General features: G+C 37.5%; 1 protein-coding gene across 6 annotated transcripts in view; it reads left to right on the top strand.

Moving 5' to 3' along the window:
- The window catches only part of ELP4 (elongator acetyltransferase complex subunit 4), a 140,401-nt gene extending 124,857 nt beyond the window's left edge, over positions 1–15,544 (top strand). For 3 of the 6 annotated variants that reach the window (XM_061462804.1, XM_061462799.1, XM_061462800.1), the window contains one exon: positions 12,036–12,598. In XM_061462804.1, coding sequence (XP_061318788.1) covers positions 12,036–12,167 — 132 coding nt within the window. In that variant the 3' untranslated portion in view covers positions 12,168–12,598. Of the gene's footprint in view, positions 1–4,870; positions 4,950–12,035; positions 12,599–15,006 lie in introns of those variants that run through there. The other 3 variants (XR_009745009.1, XM_061462802.1, XM_061462803.1) reach the window with 3 other exon arrangements.
- Positions 15,545–16,057: the final 513 nt, after the last annotated feature.

The raw sequence follows: 16,057 nt of genomic DNA on the forward strand, positions 1-16,057 counted from the left end.
CTGAATTGTTGACATTTTAAACACTAAAGGGATTTTAAAGATCTTATTGCTCTAAAGAGACTTACTTGTAGTAGGGAATAAAGAAGTGAAATGAAAAAAATACACGTGAAAAGTACAAAACCAAACAACAGCTAGAAAAGACTGAAAGCAAATAACTATAATTTGCCATATAGTTTCTGTACAAAACACATTTTTGATGTAGGAATCTGCTCAAATGTTCATCCGTCGTCACCCCCCCACCCCCCCCCCCCCGCCCCCCAGCTTCCAGATAAACAGTCATGTTTAGTCACAAAAGTTTCGCATTTAATGTGATACCGGTTTCTATCACACATATTTAATATGTTTGTTTCAGTTTACACTGAGTCCTGCTGTCTTGGAGTCATTTAAAAAGGTATTAGAATGACCTGTCTTTTAACCTTTCCCAGCAACTTCATATTCTGTGTTTAAACTTCCTTTAAAGCACTGGTTTGCCAAAGGGGAGTCACCACCTGATCACCAATGTGATTTTTGTATTATTTTTTTGTATGAGCAATATCAATCACTGAGTAAATATATGCCACAGTATGTTTTCATACCAAAACAGGTTGATCCAATAGTATAGATATTAAATAACAATTGAGTGATTTCTGAAGTCTAAGGTTATTTGGTAATAACACTACAAAAAGCTTTGTTAGCTGGAGTTTTTAACTACAGTTCTCATAAGTCATGGAGGATTAGTACTGAAAATAAGAGATATTAAAATATATGATGTCTACAGACTTACGTGGGAGTTACAGGGTCTGAGCATTCTTCATTATCAGTGACAGTTTTAGGGTGAGAAGACACTGGTAGCAGAAATACTTCTTTTCTGTTCTGGCCTGGGTTTTGCCTTAGCATGGAGCATCTGACAGTGGCATTTGCCATTGCAGAATTTTGAAGCTTGTGAAAAGCCACAAACATAAACAAACTGGTCCTCTGTTTAGCAGCCTTGGTCTGTAAATGTGCAGAATTTTGTAAACCAGCAATACCTTTATCTATGTAAATGATACTTTCTTTTAAAACAGAGATTAGTAATGATAGTTTGCACTTGCATAGCACTGTTTTAAAGTGATTGAATAATTTCTGTTTCTCTACACCTAATAATCCTGTGAGGCAGACTCAGAAAATACCTGTAGCAAAGAACTTGTCCATGCATGAAAAGCAAAATGATTGAAGAAAAAAAAAAAAAAGATAAAAAGCTGCAGAAAATTAGTCTGCTTCACAAAGCTATTAAATTGTTCCTACCCCTGAAGCTTTACAAATGTGCTAATTATTGTGTTCTGGTCATGTAATATGTTTCTTCACAAAGTTAAGGTGCTTTCCTGTTGCCCAAGCCCTTGTGCCGTCAGGGTGAGGGGAAGGCCTGGCAGGCTGTGTAACATGGGGCAATGAATCTTCCCTTCAGACAGCTCATGCTTCAGGTCTGAACACCCAAAAATGCTTCATAGATGTTCTGAGCTGCCTAGCAATGAAAATTCTCTAATTCTAGCTGACCTAAAAAAGTAAGTAGACTACTGAGCAAAGGGCTACTCCCAGTATAAAACAATACCACCCCCCCCAGCAAGTATTTACGTTTTGCCCCCTTGTGCGCTCCTGTTTCGTAACCAACGATTTGCCAAACCTGTGACAGTGGTCTCTTGAAACAGGCATTCAGGACGTACTGTATAGGTGGTTTCTTTTCCTGTATCTCAGGCATGGCCAGATCTTTGAGCCCAATGCTCCTTTCCAGTTGCCATACTTGCTTAGTGGATTCTACCATGCAGCCTAGTTAGAAACATGAACTGCCATGAGACCCAAGAAAGCCAGTAGGTACCAGAACCCCATCATTGGAGAGGGACTTTTTACAAGGGCATGTCGGGACAGGACGAGGGGGGATGGCTTTAACCTGATAGAGGGGAGATTGAGATGAGATACTAGGAAGAAGTTCTCTTCTGTGAGGGTGGTGAGGCACTGGCACAGGTTCCCCAGAGAAGCTGTAGCTGCCCCATCCCTGGCAGTGTTCAAGGCCAGGTTGGACTGGGCTTGGAGCAACCTGATCTAGCGTGAGGTACCCCTGCCCATGGCAGGGGGTTGGAACTGGGTGAGCTTCAAGGTTCCTTGCAACCCAAGCCAGTCTGTGATTCTGTAATCCTGTGGTTTGCATTTTGTAGTTGAATGTAAAACAGTGCCGCTCATGCTGTCTCAGCCTTGGAGAGATTCTGTAGGTAGACACATTGGCCATTATCAGTAATTCATATGCAGTGAGAAATAATGTGTGCATTTGCATGCATAGTTGCATGTTATGTTTGTACACACAACTTCTTCAGCTGATGTATAGGAGGAAATCAGTATTGCCGATATATGCAAAATCTGGAAAAACTACTGGGGCAGCAGTTGGTCCAACTGGGCTGGTCCAGAGTCTCAGAGCAGGGCCCATTTTCCTCTGTTCTTCTTAGGAAACCACTTCATTAAACTCAGTTTCATTGGATTTAGAGACTAGATACTTGTGACCAGTGGAAGGTTGTAGGCCATGCATGGGTTAGCAATCACTGGCAGAACTGTTCCATTCAGAAATCTGTCTGCATATCTGTTGTTTGTTTTTTGAGTTGGCAAATCAGGCATTGACATGCAGTTGTAATGGAGACTTGCCAGTGAGAGTTACCTGTTTTGGAGCACAACCTGTGAAGTGTTGAGATCTATTTGAACCATTTTATCTAGAGACAGAAAACATTTTATCAGTTATTTGTGGCGTTGCACACCCTCAGATAAAATGGTGGGTTTAAATGGGTGTATTAATGACTTTTCTGAAAAGTGACAACATATTTAAGATGAGACAGAAGCCTGATAGATTACAGTGAACTGTAACAGATAGTTTTGGATGCAAACTCAAATATTTACCAGTTTTCCAGCTTAGCTGAAATTTTAGAAGGTGGCAGTAACATTGTAGTATGTTGGACCTCCTAGAACAGATGCCCCTGTCTCCGAGTGCTGTTTCTCCCTCCTTCTCACTTACATAGCTTCTTTTTGTACAGACAGTGTCTTGAACACTTCTCAAGCTTCCCAGTAGAGAGACCCAAGTTGTAGAGCAGCGCAGACATCGCCAGCAACTCTGGAACGTTTCCAGTGAGCCGTCTGTGGTTTGATACAAAATCCGTACTGTGTGGCATGTTGCACTGTCATTCAAAGAAAGAGATGTGGAGGCACTGTCTCAATGAGAAGTTTCACAGAGTTGTAGTACTGAATTCTTCTCCTTGACACTCCAAATTAAGAATTTAGTTTAAGGTTTCCTGAATATCCAGGTTTCCTGAATAATCAGCAGATATGGGCAAGCACTTGCAAGGATGATTCACTTATCCTAAGTATATAATATAGGTTAGACTGAATGGCTGACTTGTAGACAGCTGCAATTAGGTTGAAAGAATCCATCAGGGAAGAGAATATGGCATTAACATTAGCATACATCCGACTATCCTGAGAGCCCTAGAACTACTCAGACTTGCATCATGGATCCCACACTCCTCTTGTGTAAGCTCAGGGAGGAGAAATTCAAAAAAAGAACATCTCTACAGGCGAAATGTTAGTCTGTTTGCTTTGGACATAGATGATATAAACAGACTCCTCAACCACTGTTTGAATTTAGAACAGTATTTCCCTTCAACATTTAGATAATGTATTCCAATCTCAACACACCTAGTTAATATATCTCCTGCCCTCCGTCTTTTCTTCACGCCCTCTTCTCTTTAGCTGTTTGTCACTTAATTTCTTCCCCTATGGCTTTTCTTTTTCACTCACCTTTCTGTGCAATATTATTTTCAGTTGGAAAGAAAAAAAAAAAACACAAAACAAAACTTTTTAATTAGTTCACTATTTATGTATCATGACTTTTTCCTTTTACTTTATCTTTCACTTCTACCTTTGCACCTACTTTGTGTATTCAGACTGCAAACTCATTAGGACTGAGACAGTGTTTCAATATGTGCTTGAGCAGAGCTGGATCATTATTTCAGTAGTGTGCTATGTAAATATTTAGTACAGTTCTGGTTGTAAGATTACCATGTATTTCTCTGAATTTTGATAAGACAACTGATTGAACAGCTGTAGTCCTTGGATAGCGTATAACCATCCCTGATTAATCCAGCCCCACTTATAACATGGGGAGCTTCTTCATTTTGTGGAGAGTACAGTCATAGTATAAAGCAGGTCTGTTAATTGTACATGTGATTTGGCGTGGCACTATGCGGTGCCAAATACTCCGTGTTCTCAAGCGTCACAGAAGGTAAATCCTCCTGGTATTTTTGTCTTTCCCTTGTGTCCCTTCACATGTAGCAAATCATCTTTAAAACATCTTGGAGGTTTTTCTTTGGAATGAAAGCGTTTGTTCAGACAATTGTCTGTACTTTCCTTTTCTGTCACTGAAACATAGTGATTAATGCTGCGCATGCTGCATTACAAAACCCCACCCATTTCTACTTGCATGTTACTAGAACTTCTTCAGCCATCTGAAATCCTCTAGGGATTCATTTTACAGAAATATACAGAATTAAATTTTATGTGTACAGGTATCTCTGAAAGAGTTTCACTTTGCAACAGCCAGTGTTTAAATAAACAAAGTTTTAAATTCAGATTCAAGAGTTTAGATTTTAAGTACTTTGTATAGTTTCCTGGCCAGGGGACAGGACATTTGGTGTATCCAAATGAATCACAGTTTGAACTGAATTCTTCTGGATATTATCATGTTGCTTCTGTAAAGCAGGTAAGACTGGAAAGCTGCACTAAAGAGGCACATACTAAGGTTCAGCATTCTGAAAAGTAAAACAGCTTTTATGAAATCTGTCACAAAAGTGTGTTTAGTAATGGGTTTTAATTTTGCCAGGTGCCTTTAAAGTCCCTGTTTAAATAATCTCTTTGTAGTATTGGAAGCCACCACAAAACATCACTGTCCTGCAGATAAGGTAAAAATGAAAATTACCCTGGTTTTATTTTACATTATGTAAGTGGTGGAAAATAAGAGGTTTAGAATAGTGTTCAAGTGTTTTACATATTATTAGCTATATATAAAAAAAGTATTTTCATATTAGCAATGTGTCCTTTAGCAGACAAGCAGGGATATGTAGGTAGAAGTATATTTATCAGCTATTCTTAGTGGAAGCCTTCTCTCAACACCTGATGTTAGCAATGATTAATTTTGATGGCTCAGATTATGCTTTAACTTTAAAAAAAAAATAAAAATAGGAAATACATGTGATAGATATGCTTATTTTAACATGGGTTGATCTAGTCGTGATTAGTCAATCATAGTCACCTGAAAAGTAGAAAATTTTAGAATGCTCTATTTAAAAGTCATTTGTCTTCATAATCAATTTAGAAAATGTATTCATTGCTGTGATTTTAAAATGGTAATATAGCATCTGTAAGTATTGCAGAACAAGAAGAAACTGAGTCATGTCCATTATGCAGAAAACTTGTTTGTCTCCTGAATTACTTAAAATACTGAGAAAATTGTAACATGAACAGGAAAGTAAGAGATTCATAACAAATGAGTTTAAAAATAGCTTGCCTAAGACCTAAATACAGTTATGGGAGGACAGTTTGGCACCATTCTCTCCACAAGATAAATGTAATAGATTGTGAGATGCTGTCACTATTTGTGAACCAAATTTCAAGACTGTCATAGGATTTCTGCATGACACAGGTCTAGGCCTATTGGAATGACTTTTCAGTTGCTGTGAAAGATTATAATGTCTTCAGTGGTAAAGGGCTTACTGTTTTCTCACTAGGAAGTATTTTTAGGTTTTGTGGCATTAGTAAGAATTTTATATCTTTTCCTAGCAAGATTGTGTGAGTCGTGGCAAAGTTATGTCAGCATATGTGTCACTCCAGTAGACTACATATCATATAAAAGTTAATTAATTTCATCATAATACACATACCTAGTGTCTCAGTTGTCAAACTTTACAAGAGAAGAGGCCAGACCATATAGTCATCTCCATGTAAAATATTTGAACTCTTCTCTCTTGAAAAAATTTAGCTTCATGCCTGAATATCTTTGTTCATCTTTGTTTCATACCTGCACATGCATTTTGATATTAAGCCCAAAGGTAGTAATTCGTTCTTGTGAAGACCAGTTGGTTACTGTGCTTGATGATGACCTGGTAAGAAAGCAGTAAAGTCACTGATGGGCAAGGCTAAGATGCTCCTGAAATGTGTATCTCCTAAGAAGTCTGTAACCATTCGGCAGCTACCTCAGTTAGAATTGCAAGATGCAGCCTGTGAGAACATCAGATAAACTTGTTCATTCAGTACATTTTCACCATGTAAACAGACACATCACAATGGCCCTGAAGCTGTAGCTGAGAGCATGGCAGAGAATCAGTGCCACGTGTTGCCACTGCATTGAAGGTACACTCAGTGTCCCTGGCAGGCTTAGCCACCTGTTAAATCCTTCCCCCACTGCCCAAATAAGAAGAGCAGTTCCAGTGAAGGTATATAAAAATCTGAAGTCTAGGTACTATGATAATAGAAATAATTACTGGTGATTATAAATGAAGTATTAATAAAAAGGCAGAAAAGGGAAAACATAATGCAGGGGGTGCATTATGGGCATCATAAGCAGAAGAGGAAACAGAAACAGGAACTCAATTCTGTACCACAGACTGTTCCTGTTCTCTTGTGTGGGCTTTATGGAATGGCAAGAGTTCTGCTTCAAAGAGAAATAAGCAGGGTATAAAGCTCCCCAACTAGGAGTCTGCATCTTTCATTTTCCCAGCATTCCTAAAATTTTTCTTCCCCCTAAACCAAATCCCTTCAGCTTTGGTGACTTCAGTGTTCATGGAGTTGCAGTAAATGGAACTAGAAGGGATCTAGAGAGGTCATTAACCCATCTCCCTGCCCCAAGGCAGGACTGCAGCCGTAGTAGACTAATAAGCATTTATTTTATGGTCAAAGATCGAAATAGACTGCACAGTAAAGATTTTTTTTTTTATAGTTTAATTTTGGGAAGTTTGGGCTCAGTTGTTAAAACTTCATATAACTGTTCACAGAGTCATAAGGTTAACTTCAGTGGAATTACTTTAATATATATGAACTTAAGAATTAACTACCACCTCTTTTTCTATGAGATTCAATGGTTTTGCATCACTCATGTTACTATGTATTTGTTTGCTACAATATTGCAGTTATAATAGCATAAAAAATATTATAATGATTTTTTAATAATATGAAGAATAATTACTTTCAGTTAAAACCTGCGTACTGTTTCTGTGCATTTTGTAATGAGGTATAATCAGCATCAGGAAAGGTTGTTAGGAAAACTGCTGGTCAGTCCTCTTAATGCTGAAGAGAAAAAAGTCTTACACTGGAAAGGTTAGTTTTAGTACTAAATCTGTAAAATAATCCCTTTGATACAATAAGCTACACTGGCAAAGCACTTGCTAGTGTTTTTGTCTGCTAGGGATTTTGTTGGTTTAAAAAATAGATTACACTCCACCCAAATATACCAGCAGACTGGAAGTTCATCGTGAATAGAATAGCCATGACTTGAATCTTTGCATCCCAGTTTTTTAAGGCAAACCAGGTCAGAAAACTATCAGTACTGTATTTGGTCCTCAGTGCTGGGACTGGACTAACTGACTACTCAATGTCCCTTCTGGCCTGTCATTTTACGTATTCTTATCTTCCACTGCTACTCCCCCCCCCCCCCCCCCCCTTGAGAACAAATAAAGTAATTAGAAGTTTTCTTCAGGCAGAGGGAGGAGCAGGGGCCAAGTATGTAATAAGTTTTGTCTCAACTGTTTTCCTTTCCTAATGCATGCCCTAAAGCTGTATGCTGAGCTGGCTTCAGTGTAATTGTTCCCTATCACTGCAAAGCCTTCAGGTTCTGTTTCAGGCGGGAAGCACCAGCACTCAGATCATGCCCCTTCCCTGGCTACGCCTCCTTCCATAGCCAGTTATTTCTTAATCGATGAAGCTTAGAGTCTGATTCTGAAGATCCTAAATTTAAACCTTCCTAACAGCCTGCATGGGTGAAAAGGGTGTGATCATGTAGGTTGTTTACTATAGTAATGCAGATACACAATTAACTTGCACAAAGGAATTTTACTCCAGCATTCCCTAGTTTTTCACACGGACAAAGTTTACCTTTCTTTGATACAGGCTCTTAAGATACTATCACACGGAAGGCAATTAGAGGTTCCTCTTTTCACTTGCATATTTACTTTTGCCAGCCTATGACCATTTTGCCTTAAAATACTGTTGGCCTGCCAGTTTGCTGTAGGCTTCAGGAAGTTTTGTGTTTATACATGTGCTGGAATGTTTTAGTGAAAATCTTCAATTATTTAAAAGAATAAACAGCAGCAGGGAATGGAATATTGGCAGAAATGGGCAAGAGAAAGCCAGGACTGGCAGGAGCAGAAATTAAGCACTTGGACGCAGAAAACTGAGACTGGGATTGCCAATGTGAGCAAAATCAGCTTGATTCTTATCAGACTGATAAGAGAGATTTAAAGGGATGGAGGTCATAGCCTCAGAAATAGCAGAGTCTGGCCACCAGAAAACATTTGGTCCTAAATTAGAACTTCAAATGTAATTGGTTTCTGTGGTCAGCATACCTGTGAAAATGTCTGATCATTCTCTAATGGTGGTGTTCGAAAAGGATCACCTATTCGTGCTATTACTTAATGCCTTCATTCCAGGAACCACTGCGTCTCTATCAGTGCCAAAAATAAAGGTCTTTTGTTTAACCTGTGGATGTCTAAGTAATGCCATGCAATGAATTTCCAGTTTGTGGTTTATAATTTAGAATACTTTTAATGATGTTAAAATATTTAATAGTACTAATACTTGCAGCCATTTTTATGTTTTTAAGCTGCAAAAGGGAAATGTAAGGAATGGTGATTTGAAATGCCTATTTAGACTTTATTCAGAGGAAATGTGTGTGTGCACTGTGAATCAGATCTTAATGGCAGGGTAACACTCAGTTGTTTTCAGAGGACTCTAGTGTTGTTTACTGTTCCAAATACATCTGATCTGAGGATGAATGTGGCACACACAGTAAAATGTGCTTCCTGGAGAACCAGTGATTTGCTGTCATGTTTGAAAATTAGGATTGTAGAGATGGCAAGGATTGCAGGAAGGATGGCCTCATAATTAAGACAATTGAAGGATATTGTAGAAAGTATGATGTGTCTCTGCTTATACCACTGAGCTTCTGTGTGATCACATTGCTTCAACCCAGCACTTTTATTTCTGTACTCTTATTTTCTGTCTCTTGCTTTCTGAGTGCCTAACTGGAGGTTCTTGAAGAATTACTAGGTACTCACAGCTGCAAATAAAGTTAGCATTTGATCATGTGAAACGCTGTACAATGCCAAACATTCTGGAAAAGCAAGTCCTAAATGCCTCAGTTTGTGTTTCTGAAATTATTAGACAACTTTGCCATGGGATTTATGTGCCTCAATTTCCTGTCCCTAAAATGGAGGTAACTTTACTGCCTTATCTCCCAAGAATATTAGGAAAATAACGGTATTTGCAAAGCATTCTAGTGCTGCATACTGACATGTGCCATTCTCTCTTCAGAACCATTCTCTCTTTAGAACAAGGCTTGAATAGCATACGATAAATATATCAGAAAAGTTCAGAGTAAACAGTGGCAAGAAAATGGAATAGTGAATAGCTAGTCACTAAGTGAGCAGTGTGCATCCTCCTCACTAAGATGGGGCAAGAAGAGTATATGTGTGTATAATGAAACACTGCATTATAACAAACACATTTATAAAAGCCTAGTTCAGTCCCACCATCCAGTCTGAGGATCTTTAATTTTTCCTTTTCCTATTTGAGCCTTTGCAAATTTATAAACATCAAGGACTTTTTTTTTTCATTTGGACCACATTTGAAGTCCAGGCCAGCATGGCAGGATTTACAGTTGTTCCCTGTCTGTGGTATTAGTCAGTCCCTGCGTAAGAAGATTTTGCCGAGTTTCAGTTCTGTTTGCTCTTCATGACCTTGCTCTGAATTCATTTGGCAGACTTGGCAAGAGGGTCACTAATTGCAGGAGGAAGACAGTGGAACTACATTTTCCCGAGAGCAAGCGAACTCTCCTGCTCCCAGTGGGAGCAGAGAGATGCTAACAGTGTGTGGGAGAAGGTTGGATTAGTTGTCTTGTCTCTGCACCTCCCACATACCAGATACCCTGTACCCTGCTAGCAGAGTACTGTACACTTTTTTGGAAAGAAAATGTGACTGAAAGATGTGCCAAGTGCTCCCCTGCACTTCCCGGCTTTCCCTCATCCTTTGTTTTCTGGTGGTCACAGCCCCCCTCATACAATCCAAGTTGTATGCTGGTTCTTTCCTCCCAAATGTTTTTCTCAGCAGACAAACAAGATGATAGGCACATGCCCTGGTTTGTGTTGTGTTGATGTAGAAATGCAGCATCATGGAGCACAGTTCACATCCACAGCCATGCTTAGTCTTTTTAGGAATAAGGAAAGAATTGTAAGTGAAGGATACCATGCGCATCACTGATTTTAATACAGTGACATGTAAGAGCTAAAGTTACTAAATTATATATACAGGGGATGGGTTTTTGTTACATACTGTGCTTCACAGGCAAAGTGCTACAAGTAAACACACACATTTGTCCTATTTCAGTGCAGAGGACTGTAATCTCACCCTGGGCACAGGCTTTCCTACTCCACATGTGTTACTGTATGCATTCCCTTCCCATACTGAAGATAAATAACATTCTTCTCCCTCCACTGCCCACAGCCAGGAGTAGCTGGTGGTCGGAAGCACTTTGGAGCACCTCTCAAGTTACAGCTCATTGTAATCCCAGAGCTAGCAATGAATTGAACATCTGTAAATACAGATTTTTCTTATATAAATATTTAATATAAATAAATATTTTTAATTACATTCTTATCCCACAAATGTTGCAAAGGTGTTGAATAAAGGCAGCTATATTTATGCATTGTGATAAAAGCAAAACCATAGTAAACGCAGAGAATACAGATAGCCCACACAGCCTCCTAATACAGTTATGGCTCCTAAACAGCCATTGCTGTTATCCTGTTCCCTTCAGAAGTATGTGCATTCTAAAGGAAGAGCCACACAATTTAGCCTTTGCCTACTAAATCTTTCAAGAAATATGCTTCTTCCATGATACCAGATTCATAAATTATTGCACTGGGTGGGAGATGCTCAGCTGTTTCATCTCACCAGCTTTCAGTACTGCACTGTGTCCAAAAGCAAGCCAAATAAAGCCTCAGGTTTACATTCATTTTCACCTTACTTTACCACAGCTAAATGGTAATGTCATGTCTTTTGTGTATCTATCTCCAGTGTAAAAGAACCTCAGAGGGAGAGTTGAAATATTTTTTGTCATAGCTGAAAAATAAGGTTCATTATGCAAGGACTGTGTGCTTGTGGACAACCATGTAGCCTGTGTCTCAGTTTCCTCATCTGTAAACTGGATATAATGTTCTTACAACTAACAAGGGATGGCAAGGTTTGATCAGCATGTATGGTTGCCTTATACAGATACAACTACTATCACTGCTTGGTTTTATCAGCAACTATAAGTAGAACATGAAGAAGAAACATTTAGCAGGATAATGCTGCAACCAGGGTGAGCCCTCTCCATTTTCTGACCATGCCACAAAGTATACATGTTTGAAACAAAACTATACTTATATTGTAATGCCATAGAAATCAAAGGATTTGATGTAGGGGGTGACATATAGGCAAAACACTTGTTTTTAAAGGAAAAATGCCCAGAGATATAATTAAATACCTCGAGGACATTTGGATATTGTTTAGATTTTCATGATAAAAAATATATTCCAATTTACAGAATCTAGTGTATAGAAAACATACAAAACTGTTCCTAGCTCAGCCTAAAAGAGCGTCTAGGGAGTGTTTTATGTGTGTTGATCAGTCAGGAAAAAGACTGCATTCTGAAATATGCTATGGAAAATAAATTCTGCAATTATTCTTTTTTTTCCTGTCTTTATATTCTCTCTCTCCCTGTCTCCCTCCTGCCACAGCGACTGCATTTGCCTCCAGACTTGTCAGACACAGTGAGCCGCACAAGCAAACAGGAGCTGGCAGGATCCGCCAAACTGCTGAGCTCAGGATGTGGTGCTATGGCCATCGGCAAGAAGCACCTGGACTTCTAGTGATTTCTGCTTAGCAGTTTCACTCAGATTTGTATGACACTCTAATTATGAGTGTTAATGACTTATATAAATATTTTTCTTAATGATTTGACCCAGCAGTCTTTAAAAATACATGTGATCATATGGTGCCACCTTTTTTTTTTTCTTTTTGTTCTGGGTTTTGTGTTTTTTTTAACTAATTTTGGGCTTGTTTGGATTTTACTTCTGTTATGTTGGGTCCTGCCATTGTTCTGCTCGACTGTAAACATGCAGTATTTCGTTCCTTTCCTTAAAATAAAAAAATTACTCTTACCATTTCATTTTTAGATCGGGTCATTTTTACAGTTTAAAAAAAAGGCTGTTTTTTCCAATGGAATTTTTATATACTTTCATGCCATTTTTTGTACAAATAATAAGTTGGACGATTCATTGAAATAAAGGAATGAAATTAAGCAGTGCATTGCCATGTGTTATTCCAAAAGCAAACTACACAGTTAAGGTTTTAAAGCATTTTTTGTAGTTGAAATACCACTCTTTAATGGAAGGAAATATTTACATTAGTTTATTAAATATGTAAGATAAATTTAAAATATGTAAGATAGATAGGTTTTATTCTAATACATCAGTAATTAAGAATGGTGGGGGTTTTAATCAGCAGTATATTATAGATCATTATTTTGCCTTTGGGCTTACTACATTCATTAAAATGCACTTGAATGGAATTTACTAGCCATAGAGAAAAGAAATTATTTCCTTCTGTAGTTCAAAACAGTAATCCTAAACAATTGAAGTCAGCAGTATGAAATTATGTCAACAGACGTAATTCAAGATTGAAATTCAAACCGACAGCTACATTAATGCTAGAAAAACAGAAGAGTGCATTTGAGCTTGGGGAAGGGTATCACAGCATGCTGGTCTAAAGCAGGGCAGAATATACAACTAATTCAGCTTCTGTACCCTTAGATATACAATTTGTGAACTTCCAACTATTTTGTATGTATCTCTGCATGTATTTCATCAAATAAAAGAATGGTAAGGTGAAGCTGACCTGTAAATTAAAGTGGTTTGCATTCTTTCTTCTGAGGCTGACTTCCATTTTGAAAGGTAATACCTTCTTCTCTGCAGAAGTTCCAAGCCACCCAGCTGTAAGATTGCATTACAGTTTCAAAATTTCGTCTTTATAATAGTGTATTACATGGCTGGAGTGAAATTGACTCTTCAAAGAACATGTTAATAGGATGCAATAACGGTAACTTATTTTGATGGGTTTGGAACCAAGAGCTGGTTAAGTGGTTTGCTTTTTTTCTCCTGCAATCCAGGTTCTTCTTTATTTTTTTCTTGACAACGCTGTGTAAAACAAAGACATAGCTTTTAAAACTGTCTAACTAATATGATGAATGTCAATCACTTAAAAAACTCCACTGTAGCATAAACACATACTGTATACAGCTTTTATTCTGAATTAGAATAATTGAATCAATGACAGTGATTTACCAGGATGTCAAATCTATCCATCATATCCTGTCACTACCAGTTTATTTTTTGTGATCAAAATCAAAAAGACTACTATTTTGTCATCAGCTATTTCATTAGTAGTAACAATCAGGTTTTCTCTTCTACATTTTTTAGATATGCCTGTTACATTTTTTATTTCTAAAGACACAAATCCTTTTTAAATCTTTTCAAAATAAAGTTTCAGAACTGAACTGTCAGTTTAATAAAGCAAAAAGACATCTACTTTCCTGTGCCAGTGTATTTAAAATATTATCATTGATGTCTCAAACATTTTTTCTCTTTTTATGTTATGTGTAACATTGAATGGAAGTTTTCATTAGCTACTTAATTGTGCCTTTTGAAAGCATGAAATAATTTAAATACGTAGGATAAAGTGATTTTTAACAAAGGAGAAGTTTTGCATAGTACGTCTTTCTAGTGTAAATAACACAAAACAGAGTATGTCTTTGTGAAATATAGTCACAGGACATACAAATTGCTACAAATATACTTAAATAGGTCATTAACTTCACATACAGGGGAGATAATATCATGAAAGTCACAGTCAGATTCTAGTTAGCAAATTAACTGAAAATTCTTTTCAAGTAGCATATATAGTCCATCTATGTAAATGTGTATACGTGTGTCCTATACATTTATAAGTTCAATTTCAAAAATTGTGGTATCAAAGCTGACAAATATTTTGTATAATAAAAGGAATTTCTTCTGCAAATCTTGAATATTTTTTTCTAATTCACTAAACATGCTTCATAAAGTAAGTGTTAGAGTATACAGATGTGCATTGTTCTTTACCTAAGGCAAAAACATAAAGCAAAAATTCTCTTCTTTGCTTCCAAAATATCACATCAGTTACACCACATGACAGTGACTTGGTTAATACAGCAAACTGGTAAGTGAAATAATGGCATGTACATGCTGCCTGATAGTATGTAGCTATGTAGTAGATAAAGTGTAGATTTTATTCATTGCACCAAAAGCAATTTTGACTTGGGAAGCAGGAAAAGCATTTACATGGTGATTTTCTGTGGTTTTTCCCCATAACCACTCTGTGACTGTCAAGTTCCTGGTATAAAACATCCTTCAGTTCCTTCTTCTCTTGGTTTGAAGAGAAACACTTCACTAAGGGGTGCAGCTCAGGTAATTGAAGAATGGGTGCAGCCTCTCTTGACAGGCAGTTGCAATGTGCTGCCAGCTTCTTTCTGCATTTTCAGAGCCCCTTTGTTGGGTTGTGTGGAAAATCTGTGCCATTCTTAACACCTGCTCAGAGGGCTCTTTTCTGCAAAGATTGAGGTATGAGGCTTTTCTGTTTGTTGTAATTTTTTAAGCAGAACTTCCTGCTTTTAAGCAGGCTACAAACTGAAACCGCCAAACTCAGCAAGGAAACAATAGATTCATCCCGGTGAAGACATTCCCAATTCAGCACAAGAACCTGATCATCACAGAATTGTGACTCACAGTCAAGAAAGCAGTAATGAAATTTAAAACATTGTGTCTTTAATATGTCAAATAAGAACTCTTCATATAATTTCTGTTGTGTTGAGGTTTTCAAAATATAAGTATTGGGAACATGAATAATATTATGATGGATTAAGTCTTCTTCAATGTTTGTAAAGAATTTCAGAAGCAATTTCAAGATGCAGCTGAATTCAGTTTTCTGTAACGGCAGCTACAAGCATTTGAAAATGGGCATTCAGCCACTTCAGATTTGATATGCATGGTAGTGCGCGCTGTAAATCTAATGTAAAATATTGATGTTGCTCCAAAGACAGCTTTTGGAAAAGTACAAAAGTCTAACTTACAAAAATCCTTTACTGTGCCAGTAGTGGAAAGTGAGCTATTAATGAAGTTTTTCTGAACCCACAAGGTTGTAACACACTGTTTAAAAAAGTATATACATTACAAGAATTACACACAAACTCATTTAAACCTCTATTTCTCCAGGATCAGATATTAGAAATTTAATAAAGTGTTATTATTTTGCCTGTGCTGAAGAAATGTCATCCGTAACCACACAGCACAACAGAAATAGGAAAGAAGATGCTTTTATGCCTTTAAGAGGTGGTAGAAGCGTGTACTACCCTCCATGACTTCTCTTGAGCTTTTTATTTTCTCTTGTGAGGTACCTGAGTGCAAGGCCTACATTTCTTTTTTTAATCACACTCTGAGCACATGATGCTGCTTATTCAATAATAAATGTACCTGTGTAGAAAAAAGAATGAAAATGAACCCTCTTCATCTTAGGAAAAAAGGCAGCTCAAATAGAGGAAAAAAAAAAAAAGGCAAACAAATGCCACCACAATTTTTTTTGTTGTTTCAGTTTCTACTCTAATATAAGCAAATGTTAGGCTAGTTTGGTTTGCTTTGCAAAAGCAAAATCTATATTTCAGCAGTTAGAT

This window comes from Pezoporus flaviventris, unplaced genomic scaffold, assembly GCF_033815535.1.
Source record: "Pezoporus flaviventris isolate CSIRO_AGI_PZ_B2104156 unplaced genomic scaffold, CSIRO_AGI_Pfla_v1 ptg000036l, whole genome shotgun sequence".
In the NCBI taxonomy this organism is placed as follows: Eukaryota; Metazoa; Chordata; class Aves; order Psittaciformes; family Psittacidae; genus Pezoporus; species Pezoporus flaviventris.